The sequence below is a fragment of the Scyliorhinus torazame genome, chromosome 27 (assembly GCF_047496885.1).
Source record: "Scyliorhinus torazame isolate Kashiwa2021f chromosome 27, sScyTor2.1, whole genome shotgun sequence".
Taxonomy (NCBI): Eukaryota; Metazoa; Chordata; class Chondrichthyes; order Carcharhiniformes; family Scyliorhinidae; genus Scyliorhinus; species Scyliorhinus torazame.
Window position 1 is genome coordinate 6,331,608 of NC_092733.1, and position 26,528 is coordinate 6,358,135.

General features: G+C 50.2%; 1 protein-coding gene across 3 annotated transcripts in view; it reads left to right on the forward strand.

Annotated features, from left to right (window-relative positions):
* The window catches only part of LOC140403158 (mitochondrial adenyl nucleotide antiporter SLC25A24-like), a 68,539-nt gene extending 45,449 nt beyond the window's left edge, over nt 1-23,090 (forward strand). For all 3 annotated transcript variants that reach the window (XM_072490854.1, XM_072490855.1, XM_072490853.1), the window contains 3 exons: nt 5,158-5,325; nt 19,657-19,807; nt 22,319-23,090. In XM_072490854.1, the coding sequence (XP_072346955.1) occupies nt 5,158-5,325; nt 19,657-19,807; nt 22,319-22,503 (504 nt within the window). In that variant the 3' untranslated portion in view covers nt 22,504-23,090. The remainder of the gene's footprint in view (nt 1-5,157; nt 5,326-19,656; nt 19,808-22,318) is intronic.
* Nucleotides 23,091-26,528: the final 3,438 nt, after the last annotated feature.

A 26,528-nucleotide genomic window follows, 5' to 3' on the forward strand; every position in this document is an offset into this window, starting at 1 on the left:
CCGCGACTGACACTTCGCATCTTTGTTCTTTTCTCGGTCTCGTAAACTATTACGGGAAGTTCCTCCCCAATCTGGCAACTACGCTGGCCCCTTTGCACCTTCTGCTAAAGAAAAATCACACCTGGGTTTGGGGTCAGCCGCAAGAAACCGCTTTCCGGCGGGTAAAGCAACAATTGTCGTCGTCTGGGTTACTAACCACTATGATCCTGGAAAGCCTTTGCTCGTCACATGTGATGCATCCCCGTATGGTATTGGGGCCGTCCTGTCCCACAAGATGGAGAATGGGGCCGAGCGACCGATAGCTTTCGCCTCCCGCACATTGACTGCAACGGAGAAAAAGTACGCACAAATCGAGAAGGGGGGCCTGGCAGTGGTTTTTGGGGTGAAACGCTTCCACCAGTACGTGTATGGCTGCCATTTCACTATCGTGACTTTTCAGAGAGGATAAGCCAATACCGCCCATTGCTTCCGCACGGATCCAGCGCTGGGCTTTGTTGCTTGCTGCATACGAGTATTCTCTGGAGCACAAACCAGGTACGCAGATAGCAAATTCCAACGCACTGAGCCGATTGCCTTTATCGACCGGCCCCATGTCGACCCCCACGACCGGTGAGGTGGTTGCAACCCTAAATTTTATGGACACCTTGCCTGTCATGGCATCACAGATCCATGAGTGGACCCAGACGGAGCCCGTCCTGTCAAAGGTTCAGCACATAGTCCTGTATGGTGGGCAGCATAGACAGCTCCCAGGCGAGTTGTGGGCATTTTCCTCCAAGCTGTCAGAATTCAGCGTGGAAGACGGCATCCTCTTGTGGGGGACGCGTGTGATTGTCCCGGAAAAAGGCCAGGAGCTGATACTAAGAGACTTGCACAATGGGCATCCAGGTGTGACCAAAATGAAAATGTTGGCCCGGAGTTATGTCTAGTGGCCAGGCCTCGACACCGACATTGAGAAGATGGCCCAAAACTGCTCCATTTGCCAGGAGCATCAGAAGCTTCCGCCGGCCGCGCCCCTACATCACTGGGGATGGCCAGGGCGGCCTTGGGCACGCTTGCATGCAGATTTTGCAGGCCCTTTTCAAGGATCCATGATCCTTCTATTAATCGACGCCCAGTCTAAATGGCTAGAGGTGCAACGTCCTGCGCAACAATTGAAAAGATTTGTTTGTCCTTTAGTACGCATGGCCTCCCCGAGGTGGTCACGGATAATGGCACTCCATTCACGAGTGAGGAGTTTGCGAGGTTCATGAAGATGAACGGCATACGCCATATCCGCACTGCCCCTTGCCACCCGGCTTCAAATGAGTTGGCAGAGCGCGCAGTGCAGACATTCAAAAGAGGCCTAAAGAAGCAGTCTTCCGGATCAATGGACACGAGACTGGCTCGCTTTTTGTTTACGTATAGGACCACCCCCCATGCGGTGACTGGGGTAGCTCCCGCAGAACTCCTAATGGGCCGGAGACTTCGCACCCGCCTTATTATTGTTTTCCCGGACATTGGCGCAAAAGTACGCCGCACACAAGAATGGCAGGGACAGGGATTTTCTCGGCATCGGCCGATTCGGCAGTTTGCGCCCGGTGACCCAGTGTTCGTTCGGAATTTTGCTGGTGGTGCCCAGTGGGTTCCTGGTATAATATTTCGCCAAACGGGCCCTATATCTTACCAAGTGCAAGCCCAGGGTTGTCTCCAGCGAAAACATGTAGACCACGTTCGGTCCAGAAGACTATCCCCTCAAAAGATTCCCCGCCCCCGGAGCTCATTTCTCCAGCCGCAGAGACCAGAGACAAGGGAAGGTAGTCCTCACAATCTTCCACTGGTGCCTCACTCGAAGCCTGCGCAGGTCGTTACAGAACCGAATGGAGATAGAGACGCTGACATGACGGAGGCAGCTGACTCTGAGATAGAGACACAGGATGCATCAGAGGGGGAATCCTCGGGCCCACGGGCCGTGGATGTACAACTGTTGCGGCGTTCATCACGGAAGCGCCGGTCTCCGTCTCGTTACACGCCGCCTGATCCAGCGCCGCGTGCAAATGTTGTCCGGCCTGTGGCAAAACGAGTCCGACGCCCTCCTTCGCCAGGTTCTACGGTGGATTCCTTGGACTTTGGGCGGGGGGAGGGATGTTATAACCTGCCTACTTACCATTGGCTGGGGACTAATGACAATCCCACAATCCTGTGGGAGTATGAGCTTCCCCAATGAGGGGGGCAGAGAAACCATTAGTAAACTCCAAGTATAAATAAAGCTGGCCAGTTTGGAAACAGCAGGAAGGAGTGTGCAGCAAGGGAAGTTGCTGCTGCTGTTGTGTGTATATATATATATATATATATATATATATATATATAAATAAATATGTTGTTGTTAATAAATGTTATTACTTTGTATCCTTAAAACACGTGCTGGATTCTTTGTGGCCCTCACAAAACTGGGCCAAGCAGTAGCGGGTGGTGCAGTGGGCTGGAGCTGGTATATGGGTAGGGTTGGAGCTGGTATATGGGTATACCAGGACTTTAAGGCAGAGCTGGCGAGGAGGCGGGCTGCCTTCAACCGGGTGAAGAGGGCACTGTACATTAGCAAGGTGCAGTGCGGCATTGTATATCCAGCGAAGCTGAGGGTGACTTACAAGCTCAGGGACTTTTATTTTGAAACGGCGGAAGCAGCGGAGGAGTTTGCGAAGGCAGAATGACTGTGGCAGAACTGAGAAATGGCCATGTGCCTATGTAACCTCATGACTGTATTTTCTTTTTTGTTTCACTGCGTGCGGGTGTATGGGCTAAAGGAGCCAATGTTGTATATATTTGGAGAAGGGAAGTGATGGGATTTTGACTCGAAATGAGGGCTCTTTGGGGTGTAGGTGGATATGCGGGGTTTGTGTGCTAAAAGGGGATTTCTGGGCTTTCCTAGGCCGGGCAAGGGGGAAAGGGACCCGGGCGGGGGCCTCCACGCTGGCCAGTTTAAGCCGGCCAGTGAACGGGAGCGAGGTGGGGGGAGGGGCTGCGGCCATCGGAGCCTAGCAGAACAGGGTCCGAGTGGTCTAGCCGGGGTGGAAAGTTGGGGGGAAGGAACCGAGGATCGGGGAGGAGTTTTATAAGAGGCAGTGGACGGGAGCAGTTGGAGACTGGGGGGATACAACTCTTGGGTATCATGTACTGTTATAACCTGCCTGCTTACCATGGGCTGGGGACAAATGACAATCCCACAACCCTGTGGGAGTATGAGCTTCCCCAATGAGGGGGGCGGAGAAATCATTAGCAGACTCCCTGTATAAATAAAGCTGGCCAGTTTGGAAACCAGCAGGAAGGAGTGAGCAGCAAGCGAGGTTGCTGCTGTTGTGTATATATATGTTATTGTAAATAAATGTTATTTCTTTGTCTCCTTAAAACTCGTGCTGGATTCTTTGTGGCCCTCACAAAATGTACGGTACTCTTTCAGAGGTTGGAGGGCGTTGAGTGTAGGGCGGGGGGAGGGGGAGTGGACTCTATGGTCAATGGTGACCATGGGCGGTCCCGGACTCCTTTTTCTTTTTCTCCTTTGTTTTTTTTGTTGCCACCGTGGGAGGGTTTGTTTTATTGGATGCATATATTGACAGGTGGGCCGTTGTTTGGGGTGGTAGGAGGATGGGATCGTTGGTATTGTTAAGGGGATTGATTTTGTATTTGTTACCGTTTACTGTTTGTGGGTGGGGTGTAAATTTTGAAGGAAAATGTGAAAATGGAGAATAAAAACTTTTTTTAAAAACACGACGAACCCAAGCATTTAACCCTTACTGCACCAAATACCGATAATGCAACACACCTTAAATTTCTACATTCAGCACACATCATGGCCAATCTACATCTTAACCATGAATAGCTTGCTGAATAGGTTCTGTTCCAAACTGATTTTACAGTTAGAATGGCATTCCTCCTGAATAAAGACCACCTTTAAAATTCAGGATAAGAGAAAAGGCGATATATAAAATTACTGTTCAGTCATCTTCAAGGCAAGTTGGGTTTAGAATATTTCTATGCAGTGATGTTAGGGAGTAGGGATAATTGGACCAGAGCGGCATCAGTTAACCTGCCCATATTTTGAAGTTGAACAATGTTCTTATATCTCCATTCTTGCTGTAAATTCCTGCATTTACATTTATAATTCTGAGTAAACATGGCACGTTGCAGTTCCAGCTTCTCTTTGGGGGAGATCATGGTGATGTGGGAATATTACTGGTTGAATTTATGTTGAATGAGTAAATATGGAATTGAAAAGCTAGTCTCAATGATGGTGTTCACTAATATCTTTCCGGGAACGAAATCTGATGTCCTAACCCGTCCAGCCTACATGTGACTCCAGTCCCACTGTGATTGACTCTTAACTGCCCTCTGAAATGGCCGAGCGAGACACTCAGTTCAAGAGCAATTAGGGATGGGAAATAATTGCTGCCTTGACATTGCCGCCCACATCCCCTTAAAGAATATGTTAAAAATCAGCAGTGGTGGCTGCAACTATTCCATTGGCTGGAGAGGCTGTTACTAATGTAACAAAGCAGGTCCCCATCTTAAATATGGATAACGGAAACTTTAGGTCCGACACTCCCAACTGTTATCTTTCAGATAAGACATTAAACTGAGGCCTTGTCTGCCCTCAGCTGGGTGTATCCCACCCAACCCTACATTTCAGAGAACAGAAGGGGACTTCTCCCACCGTCGTGGCCTGTGAAAGTCGCCGCAGTCCCAGAGACCATAAGAGAAAGAGCTGTTTGCTGGTGGGCCTTCATGAGTAACCCCAGCCGGTACGGGAATTGAACCCACGCTGCTGGCATCGCTCCGCGTCACAAACCAGCCATCCAGCTACCTGAGCTAAACCGGCCCCCCTCCTGGCCAATATTTATATCTGAACCAACATCACTGAAAAAACCATTTGATCGTTTATAACACTATTGTCTGTGGAAGCTTGCTGTGCACATATTGGTTGCCATGGTTTCAATTACAACAGTGACTATCGTTTCAAAAGTACTTAATTGGTTGACAAGCACTTTGGGATGTCTGGAGGTTGCGAAAGTTTCTTTCTCTCATCTCTCTTATTCCTTCTAAGTTGCCTGAAAGCAACCTGAAGGCGCTGTTATCTCAACGCAATGAAAAGCCTCCATTTCTCACCAGAAACCCTTGCTCATTTAGGTGCTAAAGACCAGGATGGGCCTCGGAAAGAGTGGCCAGTACATGGGAATCTTTGATTGTGCTCAGAAAATGTTCAGGACAGAAGGCCTACGGTCTTTTTTCAAAGGCTACGTCCCGAATGTAATCGGAATAATTCCTTACGCTGGGATCGACCTTGCCATCTACGAGGTAAGTCTAGAAAAAGTGATGTGTGAAAGTGCCTTGAACGTCTCTGCAGTACAAGGGTCTGGGAAAGAAAGGGTTAATGTGGGACTGGGTACAGTACCGTCCGCAGTGTGATATAAAGGAATACATTTATCGTTTTTTTTTGTTCTTTTAAATTAATTTAGAGTACCCAATTATTTTTTTCCAATTAAGGGACAATTTAGCGTGGCCAATCCACCTACCCTGCACATCATTGGGTTGTGTGAGGTGAGGCCCACACAGACAAGGGGATAATGTGCAAACTCCACACGGACAGTGACCCGGGGCCGGGATCAAACCTGGGTCCTCAGTGCCATAGGCAGCAGTGCTATCCACTACGCCACCGTGCTGCCCTTATCATTATTTTTGATTTATAAATTTAGAGTGCTCAATTAATTTTTTTTTCCAATTAAAGGACAATTTAGCGTGACCAATCCATCTACCCTGCACACCTTTGGGTTGTGCGAGGTGAGACCCGCGCAGACACTGGGAGAATGTGCAAACTCCAGACGGACAGTGACCCAGGTGGGATCGAACCCGGGTCCTCGACACCGTGAGGCAGCAGTGCTAACCACTGCACCACCGTGCCACCCAAGCGGAAGCAAAGTTAATGGGACAGACGACTGACACGACTTCTGGACCTGATGGTCTGTATCCTAGGGTCTTAAAAAAGGAGTGGAGATAGGAGAGGCATTGGCTGTAATCTTCCAAAATCCCCGAGATCCTGGATCCTCTTCCTATGTCTCTTATAACCGTACTAACCTTTTAAAACTTAATTCTAACACGAACACTTTCTCTAACCTTTCTCTTTTATGTTTACATTGTGTATCTATCGTCTGTCCTGTGTTTTGTTCATGTACGGAATGATCTGTCTGGACTGTACGCAGAATACTTCTCACTGTGTGAACGGGAGGCCCCGCAAACCACGTTCATATGTTTTGGTCCTGTCCAAAGCTGGAGAATTACTGGAAGGTGTTGTTTCGGGTAATCTCTAAAGTGGTGCACGTGAAACTGGACCCGGGCCCTCGGAGTGTCGGACCAGCCGGGGTTGGAAACGGGCACGGAGGCAGATGTTGTAGCCTTCGCCTTGTTGATCGCCCAAAGGCGGATCCTGTTAGGGTGGAGATCAACCTCTCCACCCTGTGCCCAGGCCCGGGGGGGTGGCCTGCTGGAATTCTTAATGCTTGAAAAGGTCAAATTTGAACTGAGGGGAAGGATGGAGGGATTCTACAATTCATGGCCGTTATTCATTATGCACTTTCGAGGATTGGATCACATCGAACATTGGAGGGGTTGGGGGCTGGGAGGGTTGGGGTGATTATGGGTGATTCCTGATTCCTTTTTGTCATTTGTAACGTCATGGGAACTCACTGAGAATTTGTCGAGTAAGATTATCATAGCCTGCATGGGATGTACGAGGTGACAATGGGTAAGCTTCCTGTGAGCCGAATACGAGCTCCCCCGTTTAAGTGAGCGGTGAACCCTAAACCGTAGTTATCTTCTGTGTAAAGTCAGCCAGTTTGGGTACTGACAGGAGAGACCCGGCTGGGATCTTTTGTGCTGTGTAAATAATAATTATCATAACAAACGTATATTTCCTTTTACCAACTCGGTGTGGAGTCCGACATGGTCGAAAAAAATGATGCAGCATCTTTTGGGATTCCAGACTGTCACAACCCCCACGAGGAAACCATCATTGATCTTCCTGTGGGACTCGTGGAATCCGAGCTTCCCAGATCAGTGGCGGAGGCCTACCCTCCACCTGGAACTAGTGGTTTACCGATAGAAAAGATGGCCCAGAACAGGGTCCAGACAGTTTTGTTCTCCCAGCAAGGATTGTACTGGGACTGAGGTGTTGCTTTACGCAGAACTTTGTACATAGTTGAAATAAATTAAAGTTCAATTTTCACCGCTTCGTGAACAGGCCTCAGTTAAAGTGCTGCTGCCCATCTATGATTGTAGAATCTAAGAATCACGCAATCGGCCATCTGGCCCGCCATGACTATGTCGACCCTTTGAAAGAATTTTCCAATTAGTTCCACTCCCTACTTTTCTCCTTAGTCCTGTAATATTGTCTTTTCAAGCATTTATCAATTTCCCATTGAAAGTTTAAGTGAATCTGCTCCAACTGCACTTTCAGGAAATGGACTCCGTGCATTCACGGAAGTGCAAGAGCGTGTGGGTGTACATACATGCATGTGCATTGTCATAATATACACCAGTATATCATGGTGCAGACACACACTGATGGACACACAGTGGGACCAATCAACACACACAACACCGCAGCCAATCACCAGTGAGAGTACACGCACTATAAAGACAGGGAGCATCAGAGTTTCCGCTCATTCGAGCTGCAGCTAGCTAGGAGGACAGAGCTCACAGCCTGCAACACAGACATTCACCATGTGCTGAGTGCATTGACTGGTTAGGACAAGGCAAAGGTCTTTAGTTAAAGCTAGTATTGTGTTAACCGACAGTCAGAGTATGTTAAACAGTTAATGATTCAATAAAATAGTGTTGCACTATTTCAAGTGTTGGTGACCTGTATGTGTTCCACGGATCCAGAACACCCAACACAATATGATACCAGGAGTTGAGGGATATTAGCACTTCTTAGACCTACCTGCAAGTGACCTGCCTTCCGCCAGCATTCCGTCATCCTGCAACATGGACAACATCAGCCCGCCGCCGCCGCTCCGCATCGCCGGCAACCTAGGGGTCGACTGGAAGATATTCAAACAGTGCTTCCAGCTCTTCCTTGAGGCCACAGACAGGGAGGGCACCTCGGACACTAGGAAGATCGCTCTCCTCCTCTCCACGGCCGGGGACCATGCCATCCAGATTTCCAATTCTCTCACCTTTGCAGATGATGAAGATAAAACAAAGTTCAAGACGGTCCTCCTCAAGTTTGACACTCGCTGCAGCATAGAGGTGAATGAAAGTTTCGAGCACTACGTGTTCCAACAGCGTTTGCAAGGTAAGGACGAACCTTTCCAATCCTTTCTCACGCACCTCCGCATCCTTGCGCAATCTTGCAGCTACGGGCCCACCTCCGACTCCATGATACGCGACCAGACCGTTTTTGGTGTTCAGTCGGACCCCCTACGTCAGCAGCTCCTCGAAGTAAAGCAGCTCACCCGAGCGACCGCCATTGAGACCTGTGTCTTACATGAAAACGCTACGAGTCGGTATTCCCACATCCAAGCGGCTGAAACGGCGCGGCAAGGTCCCCACGAGGCGGAACGGGTCCAAGTGATTGAGCAACTCCAGGGCCTCAGCCTGGATGGGGGTGGCCATTTTGCGCGCTTTTCGCCGACCCCGCACTTGTGCGCACCAAACGAGGGGACGGCGACGTCGAAGAATGTAATGCGCAGGCGCGCACCACGCACGACCGCACCGCGCATGCACGGTGGAGCAGCGAACGTGCTGACGCTACGACGTGTGGCAACTGTGGCTCCGCCCATTTAAAACGGCAATGCCCTGCCAAATCTCGACAATGCCTACGATGTGGCAAACTTGGCCACTCTGCTGCCTGTTGTCGAGCAGCTCAGCCTGCCAATTCATATCGCTTCAACCATCCTCTGCTACCAGTCCGGGCAATTCAACCCACGGTCACCAAGTCCGATGCGGACCTCCCACACAGCAGTGACACCGAAGACACGAAGGCGCCTTTTCGAGTCAGTGTCGTGACAAAAAACAGGCTGTCCCCAAAGCAACGACACCAGCCGCTGTCGGTATACAGCATCGATCCAGACGATGAGCGGTGTGCCACCCTGACGGTCAACCGGTCACAAATATGATTCCGCCTGGACACTGGTGCCTCTGCCAGTCTCATGGCGTGGTCTGACTTCCTAAGCCTTTGTGTCAAACCAGCCATCCTTCCATCAGCCTACCAGCTATTGGATTATAATGGCAACGTCATTCCTGCTAGCGGCTCATGCCAACTTGAAGTGATGCACAGGTCACGCAAAGCCATCCTTCTTTTGAAATCGTGGGCTCCTCGAAAGCCTCCCTGCTTGGCGCACAGGCATGCAAGCTGTTGAACCTAGTTCATAGAGTTCATTCTCTCTCTCCTGATGACACGTCTGCCTTTCAGGACACTAACTTCAGGGCGCAACTCAACGCCATCATCGACTAGCACCACGTCTTCGAAGGCATGAGTACAAGATCTTATTGAAACAGAATGCTACGCCTGTGGTGCACGCACCTCGCAGGGTCCCAGCACCCCTTAAGGACCGCCTCAAGCAGCAGCTGCAAGACCTCCAAGACCAAGGAGTGATTTCCAGAGTCATGGAACCAACCGACTGGGTCAGTTCCATGGTATGTGGAAAAAAGCCTTCCGGCAAATTGAGAATTTGCATTGATCGCAAGGATCTGAATCGCAATATCATGAGGGAGCATTATCCAATTCCCAAGCGCGAAGAGATCACATGCGAGATGGCTCGCGCCAAGCTCTTCACCAAACTCGACGCCTCAAAAGGATTCTGGCAAATCCAGCTAGACAAATCCAGCAGGAAACTGTGTACATTCAATACCCCCTTTGGCAGATATTGTTACAACAGGATACCGTTTGGGATCATATCTGCTTCAAAAGTGTTCCATAGGATCATGGAACAAATGATGGAAGGCACTGAAGGTGTTCGCGTCTATGTCGACGACATAATCATTTGGTCCAGCACCCCGCAGGAGAATGTCAATCGCCTCCAGTGCGTGTTCAAACGCATACGTGAGCAGGGCCTATGCATCAACAGGGCCAAATGCTCTTTTGGTCAGATGGAACTCAAGTTCCTCGGGGACCACATCTCCCAGTTGGGTGTGCGGCCGGATGCGGACAAGGTGGCTGCTATCACAGCCATGAAAACGCCAGAGGACAAGAAGGCGGTCCTCCGATTTCTGGGCATGGTCAACTTTTTAGGGAAGTTCATCCCCAACCTCGCCTCTCATACCTCAGCTCTCAGGAACCTGGTCAGGAAGACGACTGACTTCCATTGGCTCCCTGCCCACGAGCACGAATGGAGAGAACTCAAAACCAAACTCACCACGGCCCCGGTCTTAGCTTTCTTTGATCCAGTAAAAGAGACAAAAATTTCGACAGATGCCAGCCAATCCGACATTGGGGCAGTGCTCCTGCAACGCGTTGAGGCCTCATCATGGGCCCCCATTGCATATGCGTCACGCGCCATGACCCCCACGGAACAGCGCTACGCGCAGATAGAAAAGGAGTGCCTGGGCCTACTGACCGGTGTCGTCAAGTTTCACGATTATGTGTAAAGACTTCCTCAATTCACCATCGAGACCGACCATCGCCCGCTGGTCAATATAATACAGAAAGACTTGAACGACATGACGCCTCGCCTCCAGCGTACAAAGAACAAAGAAATGTACAGCACAGGAACAGGCCCTTCGGCCCTCCAAGCCCGTGCCGACCATGCTGCCCGACTAAACTACAATCTTCTACACTTCCTGGGTCCGTATCCTTCTATTCCCATCCTATTCATATATTTGTCAAGATGCCCCTTAAATGTCCCTATCGTCCCTGCTTCCACTACCTCCTCCGGTAGTGAGTTCCAGGCACCCACTACCCTCTGCGTAAAAAACTTGCCTCGTACATCTACTCTAAACCTTGCCCCTCGCACCTTAAACCTATGCCCCCTAGTAATTGACCTCTCTACCCTGGGGAAAAGCCTTTGACTATCCACTCTGTCTATGCCCCTCATAATTTTGTATACCTCTATCAGGTCGCCCCTCAACCTCCTTCGTTCCAGTGAGAACAAACCGAGTTTATTCAATCGCTCCTCATAGCTTATGCCCTCCATACCAGGCAACATTCTGGTAAATCTCTTCTGCACCCTCTCTAAAGCCTCCACATCCTTCTGGTAGTGTGGCGACCAGAATTGAACACTATACTCCAAGTGTGGCCTAACGAAGGTATTCTTCTCAAGCTCCGGCGATATGACTTCCAGCTGGTATACACCCCAGGCAAAGACCTCATCATTGCCGACGCTCTCTCCAGGGCAGTCAACACTCCGTGTGACCCAGCGGGATTCGTTTGCCAGGTTGACGCCCATGTGGCCTTCGTGGCCTCCAATCTACCTGCCACGGATGAACGCCTCGTCCAAATTCACCGCGAGACGGCGGCTGACCCTTTGCTACAGCGTGTCATGCGCCACCTAACAGACGGGTGGCTCAAGGGCCAATGCCCTCAGTTCTACAATGTTAGAGATGATCTGGCAGTAGTAGACGGGGTTCTTCTGAAACTGGACCGCATTGTCATCCCGCATAGCATGCGCCAGTTCGTCCTGGAACAGCTACACGAGGGCCATCTTGGCGTGGAAAAGTGCCGCCGACGGGCCAGAGAGGCAGTGTACTGGCCCGGCATTAATGATGACATAGCCAACACAGTGCTCAACTGCCCCACTTGTCAGCGCTTCCAGCCGGCCCAACCACGTGAGACCCTGCAGCCCCATGAGTTGATCATGTCACCTTGGACCAAGGTGGGCATCGACCTGGTCCACGCGCTGGGTAGAGACTATCTCCTGATTGTGGACTACTTTTCAAATTACCCGGAGGTGATACGGTTGCACAACACCACATAGTCTGCAGTCATCCGTGCCTGTAAGGACACCTTTGCTCGACACAGCATCCCACTCACGGTGATGTCGGACAATGGCCCCTGCTTCGCAAGCCAGGAATGGTCCAACTTTGCCAGGAGGTACAACTTTGTGCATGTGACGTCCAGTCCCCAGTACCCCCAATCCAACGGCAAAGCAGAGAAGGGTGTCCACATAGTCAAACGGCTCCTCTGCAAGGCTGATGCTGGGTCCGATTTCTACCTCGCCTTGCTGGCCTATCGCTCCGCCCCACTGTCCACTGGCCTGTCGCCAGCCCAGCTGCTCATGGGTCGCACCCTGAGGACGACGGTGCCGTCCATTCATGTCCCAGACCTCGACCACGTTCCAGTCGTTCGACGGATGCAGCTGTCTTGTGCACAACATAAGGCACCTCATGACTCCCATGCAGCTGATCTCCCTGCTCTGGCTCCAGATGACAACGTCCGCATCCATCTTCCGGATGGTGACTGGTCTGCAACTGCTGTGGTCCTTTGGCAGGTGCCCCCCTGCTCGTTCCTGGTTCATCTACCGGATGGCTCCATTCTGCGCCGCAATCGACGTGCCCTTCGTCTCGTTCCGCGCTCGCTACGTGATCCTCCACAGCCCTCCTGCTGACCCTGCCATGGACTATGCAGAGATCCCGGTCACTCTGCATCCTCCTCACTCTTTTTTTTTTAAGATATATTTTATTCAAGATTTTTTGGCCAAACATAACAGTACATAGTGTTTCCTTTATACATCAATAAAACAATATAAATAACAGTGGCCAGTTTTAAACAAATAAATAAATTATATATGAACAAAATCAAAAACAAAACTAAATGGCAACTGCCTTGTCCACGATAAATACTCTCCAAAAATACAATCCAACAATCCAATATACAATTACATATACCAAATACCTATGCATATACAATAACATCCCTGAGAGTTCTTCTGATTCCCCCCCTCCCCCTCCCCTCCCCCCCTCCCCCTCCCCCCCTCCCCCCTCCCCCTCCCCTCCCCCCCTCCCCCCTCCCCCTCCCCTCCCCCCCTCCCCCTCCCCCTCCCCCTCCCCCCCCCCCTCCCCCCTCCCCCCCCTCCCCCCTCCCCTCCTCCCCCTCCCCCCTCCCCTCCCCCCCCTCCCCCCTCCCCCCCTCCCCCCTCCCCCTCCCCTCCCCCCCTCCCCCCTCCCCTCCCCCCCTCCCCCCTCCCCCCTCCCCCTCCCCTCCCCCCCTCCCCCCTCCCCTCCCCTCCCCCTCCCCTCCCCCTCCCCTCCCCTCCCCCCCTCCCCCCCTATGTGAGGTAGTCGACGAACGGTTGCCACCGCCTGGTGAACCCTTGAGCCGACCCCCTTAGAACAAACTTAATCCGTTCCAACTTTATAAACCCTGCCATGTCATTTATCCAGGTCTCCACACCCGGGGGTTTGGCTTCCTTCCACATTAACAGTATCCTGCGCCGGGCTACTAGGGACGCAAAGGCCAAAACATCAGCCTCTTTCGCCTCCTGCACTCCCGGCTCTTCTGCAACCCCAAATATAGCCAGCCCCCAGCTTGGTTCGACCTGGACCCCCACCACCTTCGAAAGCACCTTTGCCACCCCCACCCAAAACCCCTGTAGTGCCGGGCATGACCAGAACATGTGGGTGTGATTCGCTGGGCTTCTCGAGCATCTCGCACACCTATCCTCTACTCCAAAAAATTTACTGAGCCGTGCTCCAGTCATATGCGCCCTGTGTAATACCTTAAATTGTATCAGGCTTAGCCTGACACACGAGGACGATCAGTTTACCCTACGTAGGGCATCAGCCCACAGCCCCTCCTCGATCTCCTCCCCCAGCTCTTCTTCCCATTTCCCTTTCAGCTCATCTACCATGATCTCCCCCTCGTCCCTCATTTCCCTATATATGTCTGACACCTTACCGTCCACCACCCATGTCTCTGAGATCACTCTATCTTGCACCTCCTGCATCGGGAGCTGCGGGAATTCCCTCACCTGTTGCCTCGCAAAAGCACTCAGTTGCATATAGCGGAATGCATTCCCTTGGGGCAACCCATATTTTTCGGTCAGCGCTCCCAGACTCGCAAACGTCCCATCTACGAACAGATCTCTTAATTGTGTTACCCCTACTCTTTGCCATGCTCCAAATCCCCCATCCATTCTCCCCGGAACAAACCTATGGTTATTTCTTATCGGGGACCGCACCGAGGCTCCCGTCTTTCACCTATGCCGTCTCCACTGCCCCCAAATTTTCAGTGTAGCCACCACCCCGGGCTTGTGGTGTATTTCTTCGGTGAGAACGGCAACGGCGCCGTCACCATAGCTTGTAGGCTAGTCACCCTGCAGGACGCCCTCTCCAATCTCTTCCACGCCACTCCCTCCTCTTCTCCCATCCACTTACACACCATTGAGATATTGGCGGCCCAGTAGTACTCACTTAGGCTCGGTAGTGCCAGCCCCCCTCTATCCCTACTACGCTGCAGAAATCCCCTCCTCACTCTCGGGGTCTTCCCGGCCCACACAAAACTCATAATACTCTTCTCAATTCTTTTTAAAAAAGCCTTCGTGACCACCACTGGGAGGCACTGAAACACAAAAAGGAATCTCGGGAGGACCACCATTTTAACCGCCTGCACCCTACCTGCCAGTGACAGGGATACCATGTCCCATCTCTTAAAGTCCTCCTCCATCTGTTCCACCAACCGCGTTAAATTTAGCCTATGCAATGTACCCCAATTCTTGGCTATCTGGATCCCCAAGTACCGAAAGTCCCTTGTTACCTTCCTCAACGGTAAGTCCTCTATTTCTCTGCTCTGCTCCCCTGAATGCACCACAAACAACTCACTTTTCCCCATGTTCAATTTATACCCTGAAAAAACTCCAAACTCCCCAAGTATCCGCATTATCTCTGGCATCCCCTCCGCCGGGTCCGCCACATATAACAACAAATCGTCCGCATACAGAGATACCCGGTGTTCTTCTCCCCTGAGTACTCCCCTCCACTTCCTGGAACCCCTCAATGCTATTGCCAGGGACTCAATCGCCAGTGCAAACAATAACGGGGACAGAGGACATCCCTGCCTCGTCCCTCTATGGAGCCGAAAATATTCAGACCCCCGTCCATTCGTGACTACGCTCGCCATCGGGGCCCTATACAGCAGCTGTACCCATCAAATATACCCATCTCCAAAGCCGAATCTCCTCAGCACCTCCCACAAATAATCCCACTCCACTCTATCAAATGCTTTCTCGGCATCCATCGCCACCACTATCTCCGCTTCCCCTTCTGGTGGGGGCATCATCATTACCCCTAGCAGCCTCCGTATATTCGTATTCAGCTGTCTCCCCTTCACAAACCCAGTTTGGTCCTCATGGACCACCCCCGGGACACAATCCTCTATCCTCATTGCCATTACTTTGGCCAGAATCTTAGCGTCCACGTTCAGGAGGGAAATAGGCCTATAGGACCCGCATTGCAGCGGGTCTTTTTCCTTCTTTAGGAGGAGCGATATCGTTGCCTCTGACATAGTCGGGGGCAGCTGCCCCCTTTCCCTCGCCTCATTAAAGGTTCTCATCAGTAGCGGGGCCAGCAAGTCCACATATTTCCTATAAAATTCAACTGGGAATCCGTCTGGTCCCGGGGCCTTCCCCGCCTGCATGCTCCTAATTCCTTTCACTACTTCCTCCGTTTCAATCTGTGCTCCCAGTCCCACCCTCTCCTGCTCCTCCACCTTAGGAAATTCCAGCTGGTCCAGAAAACACATCATTCTCTCCTTCCCATCCGGGGGCTGAGCTTCATATAATCTTTCATAGAATGCCTTGAACACTCCATTCACTCTCTCCGCTCCCCGCTCCATCTCTCCCTCCTCATCTCTCACTCCCCCTATCTCCCTCGCTGCTCCCCTTTTCCTCAGTTGGTGGGCCAGCAACCTGCTCGCCTTCTCTTCATATTCGTACTGTACACCCTGTGCCTTCCTCCACTGTGCCTCTGCATTACCCGTAGTCAGCAAATCAAATTCTACATGTAGCCTTTGCCTTTCCCTGTACAGTCCCTCCTCCAGTGCCTCCGCATATTGCCTGTCCACCCTCAGAAGTTCTTTCAGTAACCACTCCCGTTCCCTACCCTCCTGCTTTCCTTTATGTGCCCTGATTGATATCAGCTCCCCTCTAACCACTGCCTTCAGCGCCTCCCAGACCACTCCCATCTGGACCTCCCCATTATCATTGAGTTCCAAGTACCTTTCAATACACCCCCTCACCCTTAAGCACACCCCCTCGTCCGCCAATAGTCCCATGTCCATTCTCCAAGGTGGACGCTGTTCTTTTTCCTCCCCTATCTCCAAGTCCACCCAATGTGGAGCGTGATCCGAAATAGCTATAGCCGGATACTCCGTCCCCGTCACCTTCGGGATCAGCGCCCTTCCCAAAACAAAAAAGTCTATCTGTGAATAAACTTTGTGGACATAGGAGAAAAACGAAAACTCCTTACTCCTAGGTCTACTAAATCTCCAGGGGTCTACTCCTCCCATCTGCTCCATAAAGTCCTTAAGCACCCTAGCTGCTGCCGGCCTCCTTCCGGTCCTGGACCTCGATCTGTCCAGCCCTGGTTCCAGCACCGTGTTAAAATCTCCACCCATTACCAGCTTCCCCGCCTCTAGGTCCGGGATACGTCCTAGTATGCGCCTCATAAAGTTGGCATCATCCCAGTTCGGGGCATATACGTTCACTAAGACCACCGCCTCCCCCTGTAATTTGCCACTCACCATCACGTATCTGCCCCCACTATCCGCCACTATGGTCTTTGCCTCAAACATTAGCCGCTTCCCCACTAGTATAGCCACCCCCCTGTTTTTCGCATCTAGCCCCGAATGAAACACCTGCCCCACCCATCCTTTGCGTAGTCTGACCTGGTCTATCAGTTTCAAATGCGTCTCCTGTAGCATAACCACATCTGCCTTAAGTTTCTTTAGGTGTGCGAGTACCCGTGCCCTTTTATCAGCCCGTTCAGCCCTCTCACATTCCACGTGATCAGCCGGGTTGGGGGGCTCTTTACCCCCCCCCCCCCACCCTTGTCGACTAGCCATCCCCTTTTTTTAACCAGCTCCTCACCCGGTTCCCACGTAGCTGTGTCCCCCCCCCCAGGTGGCGCAACCCCCGCCCCGCCCACCCCACCCCATACCAGCTCCCCCTTCTCCCCAGCAGCAGCAACCCAGTTAACCCCCCCACACCCCCCCCCCCGCTAGATCCCCCACTAGCGTAATTGCACCCCCCCATGTTGCTCCCAGAAGTCAGCAAACTCTGGCCGACCTCGGCTTCCCCCGTGACCTCGGCTCGCACTGTGCGACGCCCCCTCCTTCCTGCTTCCCTGTTCCCGCCATAATTATCATAGCGCGGGAACAAAGCCCGCGCTTCCCTTTTGGCCCCGCCCCCAATGGCCGACACCCCCAGCTCCTCCACCTCCCTCCCTCCCTCCCCCACAACAAGGGGAAGAGAGAGAAAAGTTACCGGGTCGCAGGATTAACAACTTAAAAATCATCTCTCCTCTCCCCCCTTTTTCCCCCCTCTTCGCCCCCCATATTCACCCCACCACTTTGTCTCAAACGTTCTTTTTTTTATATAACCCACTTATTCCAATTTCTCTTCGACAATCAATGTCCATGTCTCATCTGCCGTTTCGAAGTAGTGGTGTTTCCCTTGATATGTGACCCACAGTCTTGCCGGCTGCAGCATTCCAAATTTGACCTTCCTTTTATGAAGCACCGCCTTGGCCCGATTAAAGCTCGCCCTCCTTCTCGCCACCTCCGCACTCCAATCCTGATATACGCGGATCACCGCGTTCTCCCACCTACTGCTCCGAGTTTTCTTTGCCCATCTGAGGACCATCTCTCTGTCCTTATATCGGAGAAATCTCACCACTATGGCTCGGGGAATTTCTCCAGCCCTCGGTCTTCGCGCCATAACTCGATAGGCTCCCTTCACCTCCAACGGACCCGTCGGGGCCTCCGATCCCATTAACGAGTACAGCATCGTGCTCACATATGCCCCGACGTCCGCGCCCTCTGCACCCTCGGGAAGACCAAGAATCCTTAAATTCTTCCTCCTCGCATTATTCTCCAGCACCTCCAGCCTTTCCACACACCTTTTATGGTGTGTCTCGTGCATCTCCGTCTTCACCACCAGGCCCTGTATATCGTCCTCGTTCTCGGCAGCCTTTGCCTTCACGACCCGAAGCTCCTGCTCCTGGGTCTTTTGCTCATCGTTTAGCCCTTCAATCGCCTGTAATATCGGGGCCAACAGCTCCTTCTTCATCTCCTTTTTAAGTTCTTCCACGCAGCGCTTCAAGAACTCGTGTTGTTCAGGGCCCCATATTAAACTGCCACCTTCCGACGCCATCTTGGTTTTTGCTTGCCTTCCTTGCCGCTGCTCTAAAGGATCCACCGCAATCCGGCCACTTTCCTCTCCTTTTTCCATCCGTGTCCAGGGGGGATTCCCTTCTGGTTTACCGCACAGTGTTTTTAGCCGTTAAAATTGCCGTTGGGGCTCCTATCAAGAGCCCAAAAGTCCGTTTCACAGGGAGCTGCCGAAACGTGCGACTCAGCTGGTCATCGCCGCACCCGGAAGTCCGCATCCTCCTCACTCTGACGCAGTCCAGCCCGCTCCTCAGCCGGGGGCTCCCGACCCACCCTCGAGGCGGTCAACCAGAATTCGTCACCCACCTCAGAGACTTACTTTGTGAACTTTGTGGGCTTATGGACTTTCTGATTTGTTCTGTTCTTCCGTTTACTCGTTTACATGGTTTATATATAGTGTTCATCTCGTTATTCTTGTGACACACTGTTTTTCTGCACCAGGCACCTTCCCATGTAAATAGCTTAGTTCCCATGTACACAGTGCTGTAAATATTTCGCACACACGTAGTCAGGGACATTCTCACCATACACTATTTATTGCCACACAGGTACATTTTTTTATAAAAGGGGGGATGTCATAATATACACCAGTATATCACGGTGCAGACACACACTGATGGACACACAGTGGGACCAATCAACACACACAACACCGCAGCCAATCACCAGTTAGAGCACATGAACTATAAAGACAGGGGGCATCAGAGTTCCTGCTCATACGAGCTGCAGCTAGCTAGGACAGAGCTCACAGCCTGCAACACAGACATTCACCATGTTCTGAGTTCATCGACTGGTTAGGACAAGGCAAAGGTCTTTAGTTAAAGCTAGTATCGCATTAACCCACAGTCTGAGCATGTTAAACAGTTAATGATTCAATAAAAGAATGTTGCACTATTTCAAGTGTTGGTGACCTGTATGTGATCCAGAACACCCAACACAACATGCATGTGTGTACATTTTGTACAGCGGAAAACTCTGGGCCAGACTGGATTATGAAGCCTCTTATGGTTCAATATCCCACGCTCTGCTGTTTTTCCATATGTTTTTTGTTGTTATGTGTGACAGATTTTTCTCTATTTCAAGTTACTGCCAAATTACTGGTAACACGCTGGGCACCAGCTGAAAATATTCAGCTGAATTTTGAGCAAGCTACACTTGTAACGTCGGGGAATGTGTTCCCAGATGATAAGAACAAGGGGCACTCCACAAGCAGCTTCTAATCCATGCTTGTTCTCAGCACCCCCCCCCCCCCCACCCCCAATCCTGTGTACCACTTCCTACTTATGAAGTTTTCTCTCTTTCAATGACAGACAGTGAAGAACCGCTATTTACAAATATACGGTCACAACAGCACTGATCCGGGAGTGTTTGTGCTTCTTGGCTGTGGCACCATCTCCAGTACTTGTGGTCAGCTGGCAAGCTACCCACTGGCACTCGTCCGGACCAGGATGCAAGCACAAGGTGAGAGAAGTCTTCCACAAGGGGGGGGGGGGGGAGATTCAGGGAAATCTGATTCAAGGAAAAAAGAATCCCAGCCTCTATTCCGACATCCGTCAAAACCTTCAAGGCTATGGGCCAAGCGCTGGCAAATGGGATTAAGTCGGCAGGTGAGGTGTTTTTCATGAGTTGCTGCAGTCTCGATGGGCCGAAGGGCCTCCTCTGTGCTGTAATATTCTGCGATTCTGTGACCTCTGAACAATATCCTGGAGGCAGTGGACAGGAGCAGATAATTGGAGCAGGAAAGAGAGCCTGTACCGAGGAACCACTCTGAACTTCATTCTTTTTTTTCCTCCTTAGGCCCAATACCCCACCCTATCCACATTACCCCACAACCCCACCTAACCTTTTTGGACACTAGGGGGCAATTGATCATGGCCAATCCACCTAACCTGCACATCTTTGGACTGTGGGAGGAAACCGGAGCACCCGGATCCGGTACGTGCAAACACCCAACAGACAGTCACCCAAGGCCGGAATTGAACCCGGGTCCGGAATTGAACCCGGTTCCCTGGTACTGTGAGGCAGCAGTGCTAACCACTGTGTCACCGTGCTGCCCGACTGTGAACTTTATGAAGTTGGCACCTGCGGTGAGCATCAGCTAGGTTGTACATGAATATAATAATAGCTTATTGTCACAAATAGGCTTCAATAAAGTTACTGTGAAAAGCCCCTAGTCGTCACATTCCGGCGCCTGTTTGGGGAGGCTGGTATGGGAATTGAACCTGCGCTGCTGCCCTTGTTCTGCATTACAAGCCAGCTGTTTAGCCCACAGTGCTAAACCAGCCCCTGGCTATATGAAATTCTACTCCAGTTTCACCACAAAGTAATTGAGTGCAAAGGCCCTTATCGTCTCAATTATTTTTATCTTTGCCCTTTTCTTTCCTCTATGTTCTCTGCAAGCAAGAAAACTCCAGAGAGTGGGATCAGAGAAGGGACTGGAAACAAACAGTGGGAGCGCCCTAGCAGTAGTATCTGGAAGCGGGGACTACCCTGAGAGCAAGGATTGGGAATGCTCTGGGAGTGAATAATTTAAATGCTCTGAGAGCGAAGACTGGGAATGCACTGGGAACGAGGATTGGGAATCCACTGAGAGTGAGGATTGGTAATGCACTGGGAGCGAGGATTGGGAATCCACTGAGAGTGAGGATTGGGAATGCACTGGGAGCGAGGATTGGGAATCCACTGAGAGTGAAGATTGGGAATGCACTGGGAGCGAGGATTGGGGATCCACTGAGAGTGAGGATTGGGAATGCACTGGGAGCGAGGATTGGGAATCCATTGAGAGCGAAGACTGGGAATGCACTGGGAGCGAGGATTGGGAATCCACTGAGAGTGAGGATTGGGAATGCACTGGGAGCGAGGATTGGGAATGCACTGGGAGCGAGGATTGGGAATCCACTGAGAGCGAAGACTGGGAATGCACTGGGGGTGAGGATTGAGAATCCACTGGGAATGAGGATTGGGAATGCACTGGGAACGAGGATTAGGAATGCACTGGGAGCGAGGATTGGGAATTCATTGAGTGAGGATTGGGAATGCACTGGGAACGAGGATTGGAAATCCACTGAGAGTGAGGATTGAGAATCCACTGAGAGTGAGGATTGGGAATCCACTGAGAGTGAGGATTGGGAATGCACTGGGAACGAGGATTGGGAATCCACTGGGAATGAGGATTGGGAATGCACTGGGGGTGAGGATTGGGAATGCACTGGGAGCGAGGATTGGGAATCCACTGAGAGTGAGGATTGAGAATGCACTGGGAGCGAGGATTGGGAATCCACTGAGAGCGAAGACTGGGAATGCACTGGGAGCGAGGATTGGGAATCCACTGAGAGTGAGGATTGAGAATGCACTGGGAGCGAGGATTGGGAATCCACTGAGAGTGAGGATTGAGAATGCACTGGGAATGAGGATTGGAATGAACTGGGAGTGAGGATTGAGAATCCACTGGGAATGAGGATTGGGAATGCACTGGGAACGAGGATTGGGAATCCACTGAGAGTGAGGATTGGGAATGCACTGGGAGTGAGGATTTGGAATGCACTGGGAGCGAGGATTGAGAATCCACTGGGAGTGAGGATTGGAAATGCACTGGGAGTGAGGATTGAGAATCCACTGGGAGAATGGGAATGCACTGGTATTCCACTTTGGTAGCAAAAACAGGAAGACAGACTATTATCTGAAAAGCCATAAATTAGGAGAGGGGAAAGTGAAACGAGACACCAGTCGCTGACGGTAAGCATGCAGCTGGAACCGACGGTAAAAAAGGGAAATGGTATGTTGGCCTTCATAGAAAGAGGGAGTGCAGCGAAGGTTTGCCAGACTGATTCCTGGGAATGCCCCGGCAGCAGGGACTGAGAGTCTCCCGGGATCAGGGACTGGGAATGCTCAGGGAGAGCAGAGGGTGCTGGACACACTTAACATTAAGGCGGCAATTACAAACCTCTACTTCTGTGCATCTTCTTTCCCCAGCTGTCATCAAAAATGAGCCTCAGTTGAATATGATTGAACAGTTTGCCAGAATTGTGCAAGGAGAGGGCTGGTCTGGCTTGTACCGAGGAATTACCCCAAACTTCATGAAGGTGATACCTGCTGTCAGCATCAGCTATGTTGTATATGAATATATGAAATTCTTCCTGGGTGTCACCTCAAAGTAATTGGCCCCGTGACCGATTCTCATCTTTGCCCTTTTCTCTCCACTGCGTTCGCTATACAAGCAAGACAACTCCAGAAAAAATAGCATGTCAGCAAAGATGAAGAAGAATGTCCTCCCTGATCCTCAACAGTCTCCTCCAGTCTTAATTATTTTCCTGATCGTTTGACCGTACAATTCTCCAGTCACCTGCACCTCTCGCTCTTCTGGGGGTGCAACCTCCCTGTGCAGAACTTCCTCCAATCAGGTCAGGGAGATAATCTTTAGTGCGATGATGTTCTCCTATTATGGTCTCGGACCAGATACCCAGTATCGTCCTGCCTTGAGGGGCACTTTGCAACCGGAAGCACTGAGTCACTGGAGATCCATCCCGGCTGAGATTGATGGCACTCAGAACAAGCTCATTCGGGTAACTTGGTGCTGCTTCGAGAATTCTTCAAAATAGAAATGGTTTCTCACGCTACGTGTTGCCAACACGGCTAGGTAATCTGGTAATGCATGAGATATTTACTGCTGAATGTGATGTCGGAACACTGTATGTATATAGCCATAGTTTTAATAATTTAATAAACTCACTGCTCTTTACTGAAATTGGTGTGTGAATTTCTGGCTGAAATTCAATGACCATTCACCTTCTCATTATCCTATCCAGGACAGCAATTTGTGTCATCAGACTCGAAGCAACAACTTGCATTTGTACAGCACCTTTAACATAGGTCCTGGACAGCAAACAAAATGTGAGACCAGGGCAGCACGGTGGCGCAGTGGTTAGCACTGCTGCCTCACGGCGCCGAGGTCTCGGCCCTGGGTCACTGTCCGTGTGGCGTCTGCACATTCTCCCCGTGTCTGCGTGGGTTTCACCCCCACAACCCAAAGATGTGTGGGGTAGGTGGATTGGCCACGCTAAATTGCCCCTTAATTGGAAAAAAAAAGAATTGGGTACTCTAAATGTATATTATAAAAAATGCTTCACCAAGCCACCCAAGGGAGATTTTACAGGTTATTAGGACTGCCTTAATGAAGGGGAGTGAAGGGGAGAGGTGAAAAAGATTTTGGAAGGGCCAAAGGCAGCTCAAGGCATATTCACCAGTGATCCAGTGAAGCAAATCATGGATGTCAAAGTCCCACTTCATAGGCCTTAATGCGGACATGGAGCGGGAGGGGAGAGCTCTTTCACTCAGTCAGACGACAGTCGCCTCAACCTCACTTTCACAAACACACACTTGTCGACAGCAAGGATGTTTTCCAGAACAGATGTCGACTATTATTAAAAATATTATTGCAGGGCACTTGGAAAAAGTTCACGGTCATCAGGCAAAGTCAGCATGGTTTTATGAAGGGGGAGTTATCTGTTCCCAATTCATTGGAGTTCTTTGAAGGAGTTATATGTGCTGTGGATCAAGGGGAACTTGTGGATGTACTGTACTTAGATTTCCAGAAGACATTTGATAAGGTGCCACATCAAATGTTATTGTGGAAAATGAAAGCTCGTGGTGTTGGGGGTAACATATTGGATGGATAGAAGATTGGCTACTTAACAGGAAACCAAGGGTAGCCTTATATCGGTAATTTTCTAGTTGGCAAGATGTGACGAGTGGTGTGCCACAGGGACCAGACCTGGGGCCTCAGCTTTTACAATTTATATAAATGAGTTGGATGAAGGAACCAAAGGTATAGTTGCTAAATTCGCTGATGACTCAAAGATAGGTAGGAAAGTAAGTTGTGAAAAGTACTTAAGGAGACTACAAAGGGATACAGATAAAGGGAGTGAGCAAAGACCTGGCAATTGGAGTAGAATGTGGAAAAATGTGAAGCTGTCCATTTTGGCAGGAAGAATAAAAAAATGTATTATCTAAATGGTGAGAGATTGCAGAGCTCTGAGATGCAGAGGGATCTGGGTGGCCCAGTGAATGATTTGCAAAGTGTTAGTATACAGGTATAGCAAATAATTAGGAAAACTAATATCATGTTATTGTTGATTGCGAGGGGAATTAAATACAAAAAAGTAAGTAAGTTATACTTAAGTTCTACAGGGCATTGATGAGACCGCATTTGAAGCATTGTGTTACAGTATTGGTTTCCTTATTTGAGGAAGGGCGTAAATGTGTTAGAAACAGTTCAGAGAAGGTTGACCAGACTAATACCTGGATTGGGCAAGTTGTTTTAAAATGGTGGACAGGCTAGACTTGTATCCACTGGGGTTTAGAAGACGTGACTTGATTGAAATATTTAAGATCCTGAGAGGAGGGATCACTATTTAAAAATAAGGTGATGAGTCTTTGCAACTTTCTTTCTCAAACAGTGGTGGAAGTAGTCTTTGAATGTTTTAAAGCCAGAGTTAGACAGATGGTTGATAAGCAGGGGGGCGGGGGGTCGCTGGGAGTGTGGAGTTGAGGTTACAATCAGATCAGACATGATGTTATTGAATGGTGGAACAGCTTCGAGGAGCCAAGTGACCTCCTCCTGCCTGCTTCTAATCCGTATATTCAACAACACTGAGCTGGTCATCCTCCTGTCTCAAAGTAAAAAGAGACTTGAGTGCACGATGAAGGTTGACACTCCAATACGATACAGAGGAAGTGCAGCACTGTCAGTGTTGCTGTCTTTCGTGTGCGATGGTAAATCAAGGCCTCTGCTGCTCTCTTCAGAAGGACATAAAAGAGCAGAGCAGAGGAGTTCTCGCCAGTGTCCTGGCCAAACCTTATCCCTCGACGCAGCAGAAATACAGATTATCTGATGTGTGCAAATTGGCTGTCGCATTTTACCAAGGTGGCCACAATTCAAAAGTACTTCACTCTAAGTCTTTGGCCTTGGCTGCCCAATAATTACAATCACCAGGTTTGTAAATGTAAACACAATTATTTTTTATTAGAAACAAATAACTATAATTAAATATGCAGCAGGTATAACTAGTTGAGTATTATCTAATTCCTCAACCCCTCTTTAAGTTACCCTCACCCTCCACACACACACACACACACACACACAAAGTCAGACAAACAAACGGGGGAAAAAGAGGAGTGTAAAAATAATGATGAAAGTCAAAAGGATAAGCGTCGTTGTTTCAGATGGTTGTTTTCCAGTACACCTTCCTTCAGTCTCGGCTTTCTGCTCGAGGTTTCTGTTTTCAGTCAGTAATGGTTTCCACTGTAGATACATCCAAGTTCTCTGTAGGTTCAGACGTACAGCACCTCTGCAGCTTTTCTGGAGAAAGAGGGTGAGACGGCTTCTCCGAGTGTCCAGGACCCGACTGTGCTTTCCTTCGTCCTCTGAAAACGATCCCACTCGGGTCGGACCCAATCACCGCCTGTCGCTGGGCAGAGTACGACCTTTTGGCCAATTCGTTGGCAACCAGCCAACCAATCAAACTGAGACCCTCCAATCTCTCTTGGATGCCAAAAAGTCTGAGTTCCGCTGATCAAAACTAGCACAATGTACTGTATTGCAACGTCCTCTTCTCAACTCAAAGGTATATGTCCATTAAATATCCATGGATCAGCAATGACAACAGCAAAATTAAAGAAATGGGAAATAAGGGAAGCGGAAAGGTCCTGAGTGGTAGAATGCAATTTGGGGACATCCAAAGTATTGAAGGACATTACACCACACAATCTTACAGTAAAGGAAGAGATAATCTGGCCCAGCTCTCTGGCAGAGCTCTTCAATTCTGCTGCCCTTTTCCAATAGCCCTACAATTTCTGTCCTTCAGGTATTTATCCAATTCACTTTTGGAAATTACGACTGAATCGGCTTTCGTTGTCCTTTCCAGCGACCCATTCCAGATCACAACTAACTCTGATTATTTAATCAGTTCCTGCACTTCAAATCCATGACCTCTGGTTGCCAGACCTCTTGCCAAAGAAAAACGGTCTCTATTTGTTCTGATCAAATTTTCTAAATTTCCTAAAGCTGCAGAGGGGCTGTACGTCTGAACCTACAGACAACCTGGATGAATCTAAAGTGGAAACGTCGATTAAATCTCGACTTAACTTTCTCTGCTCGAAAGCCAACAATCCCAGTCTCTCCACA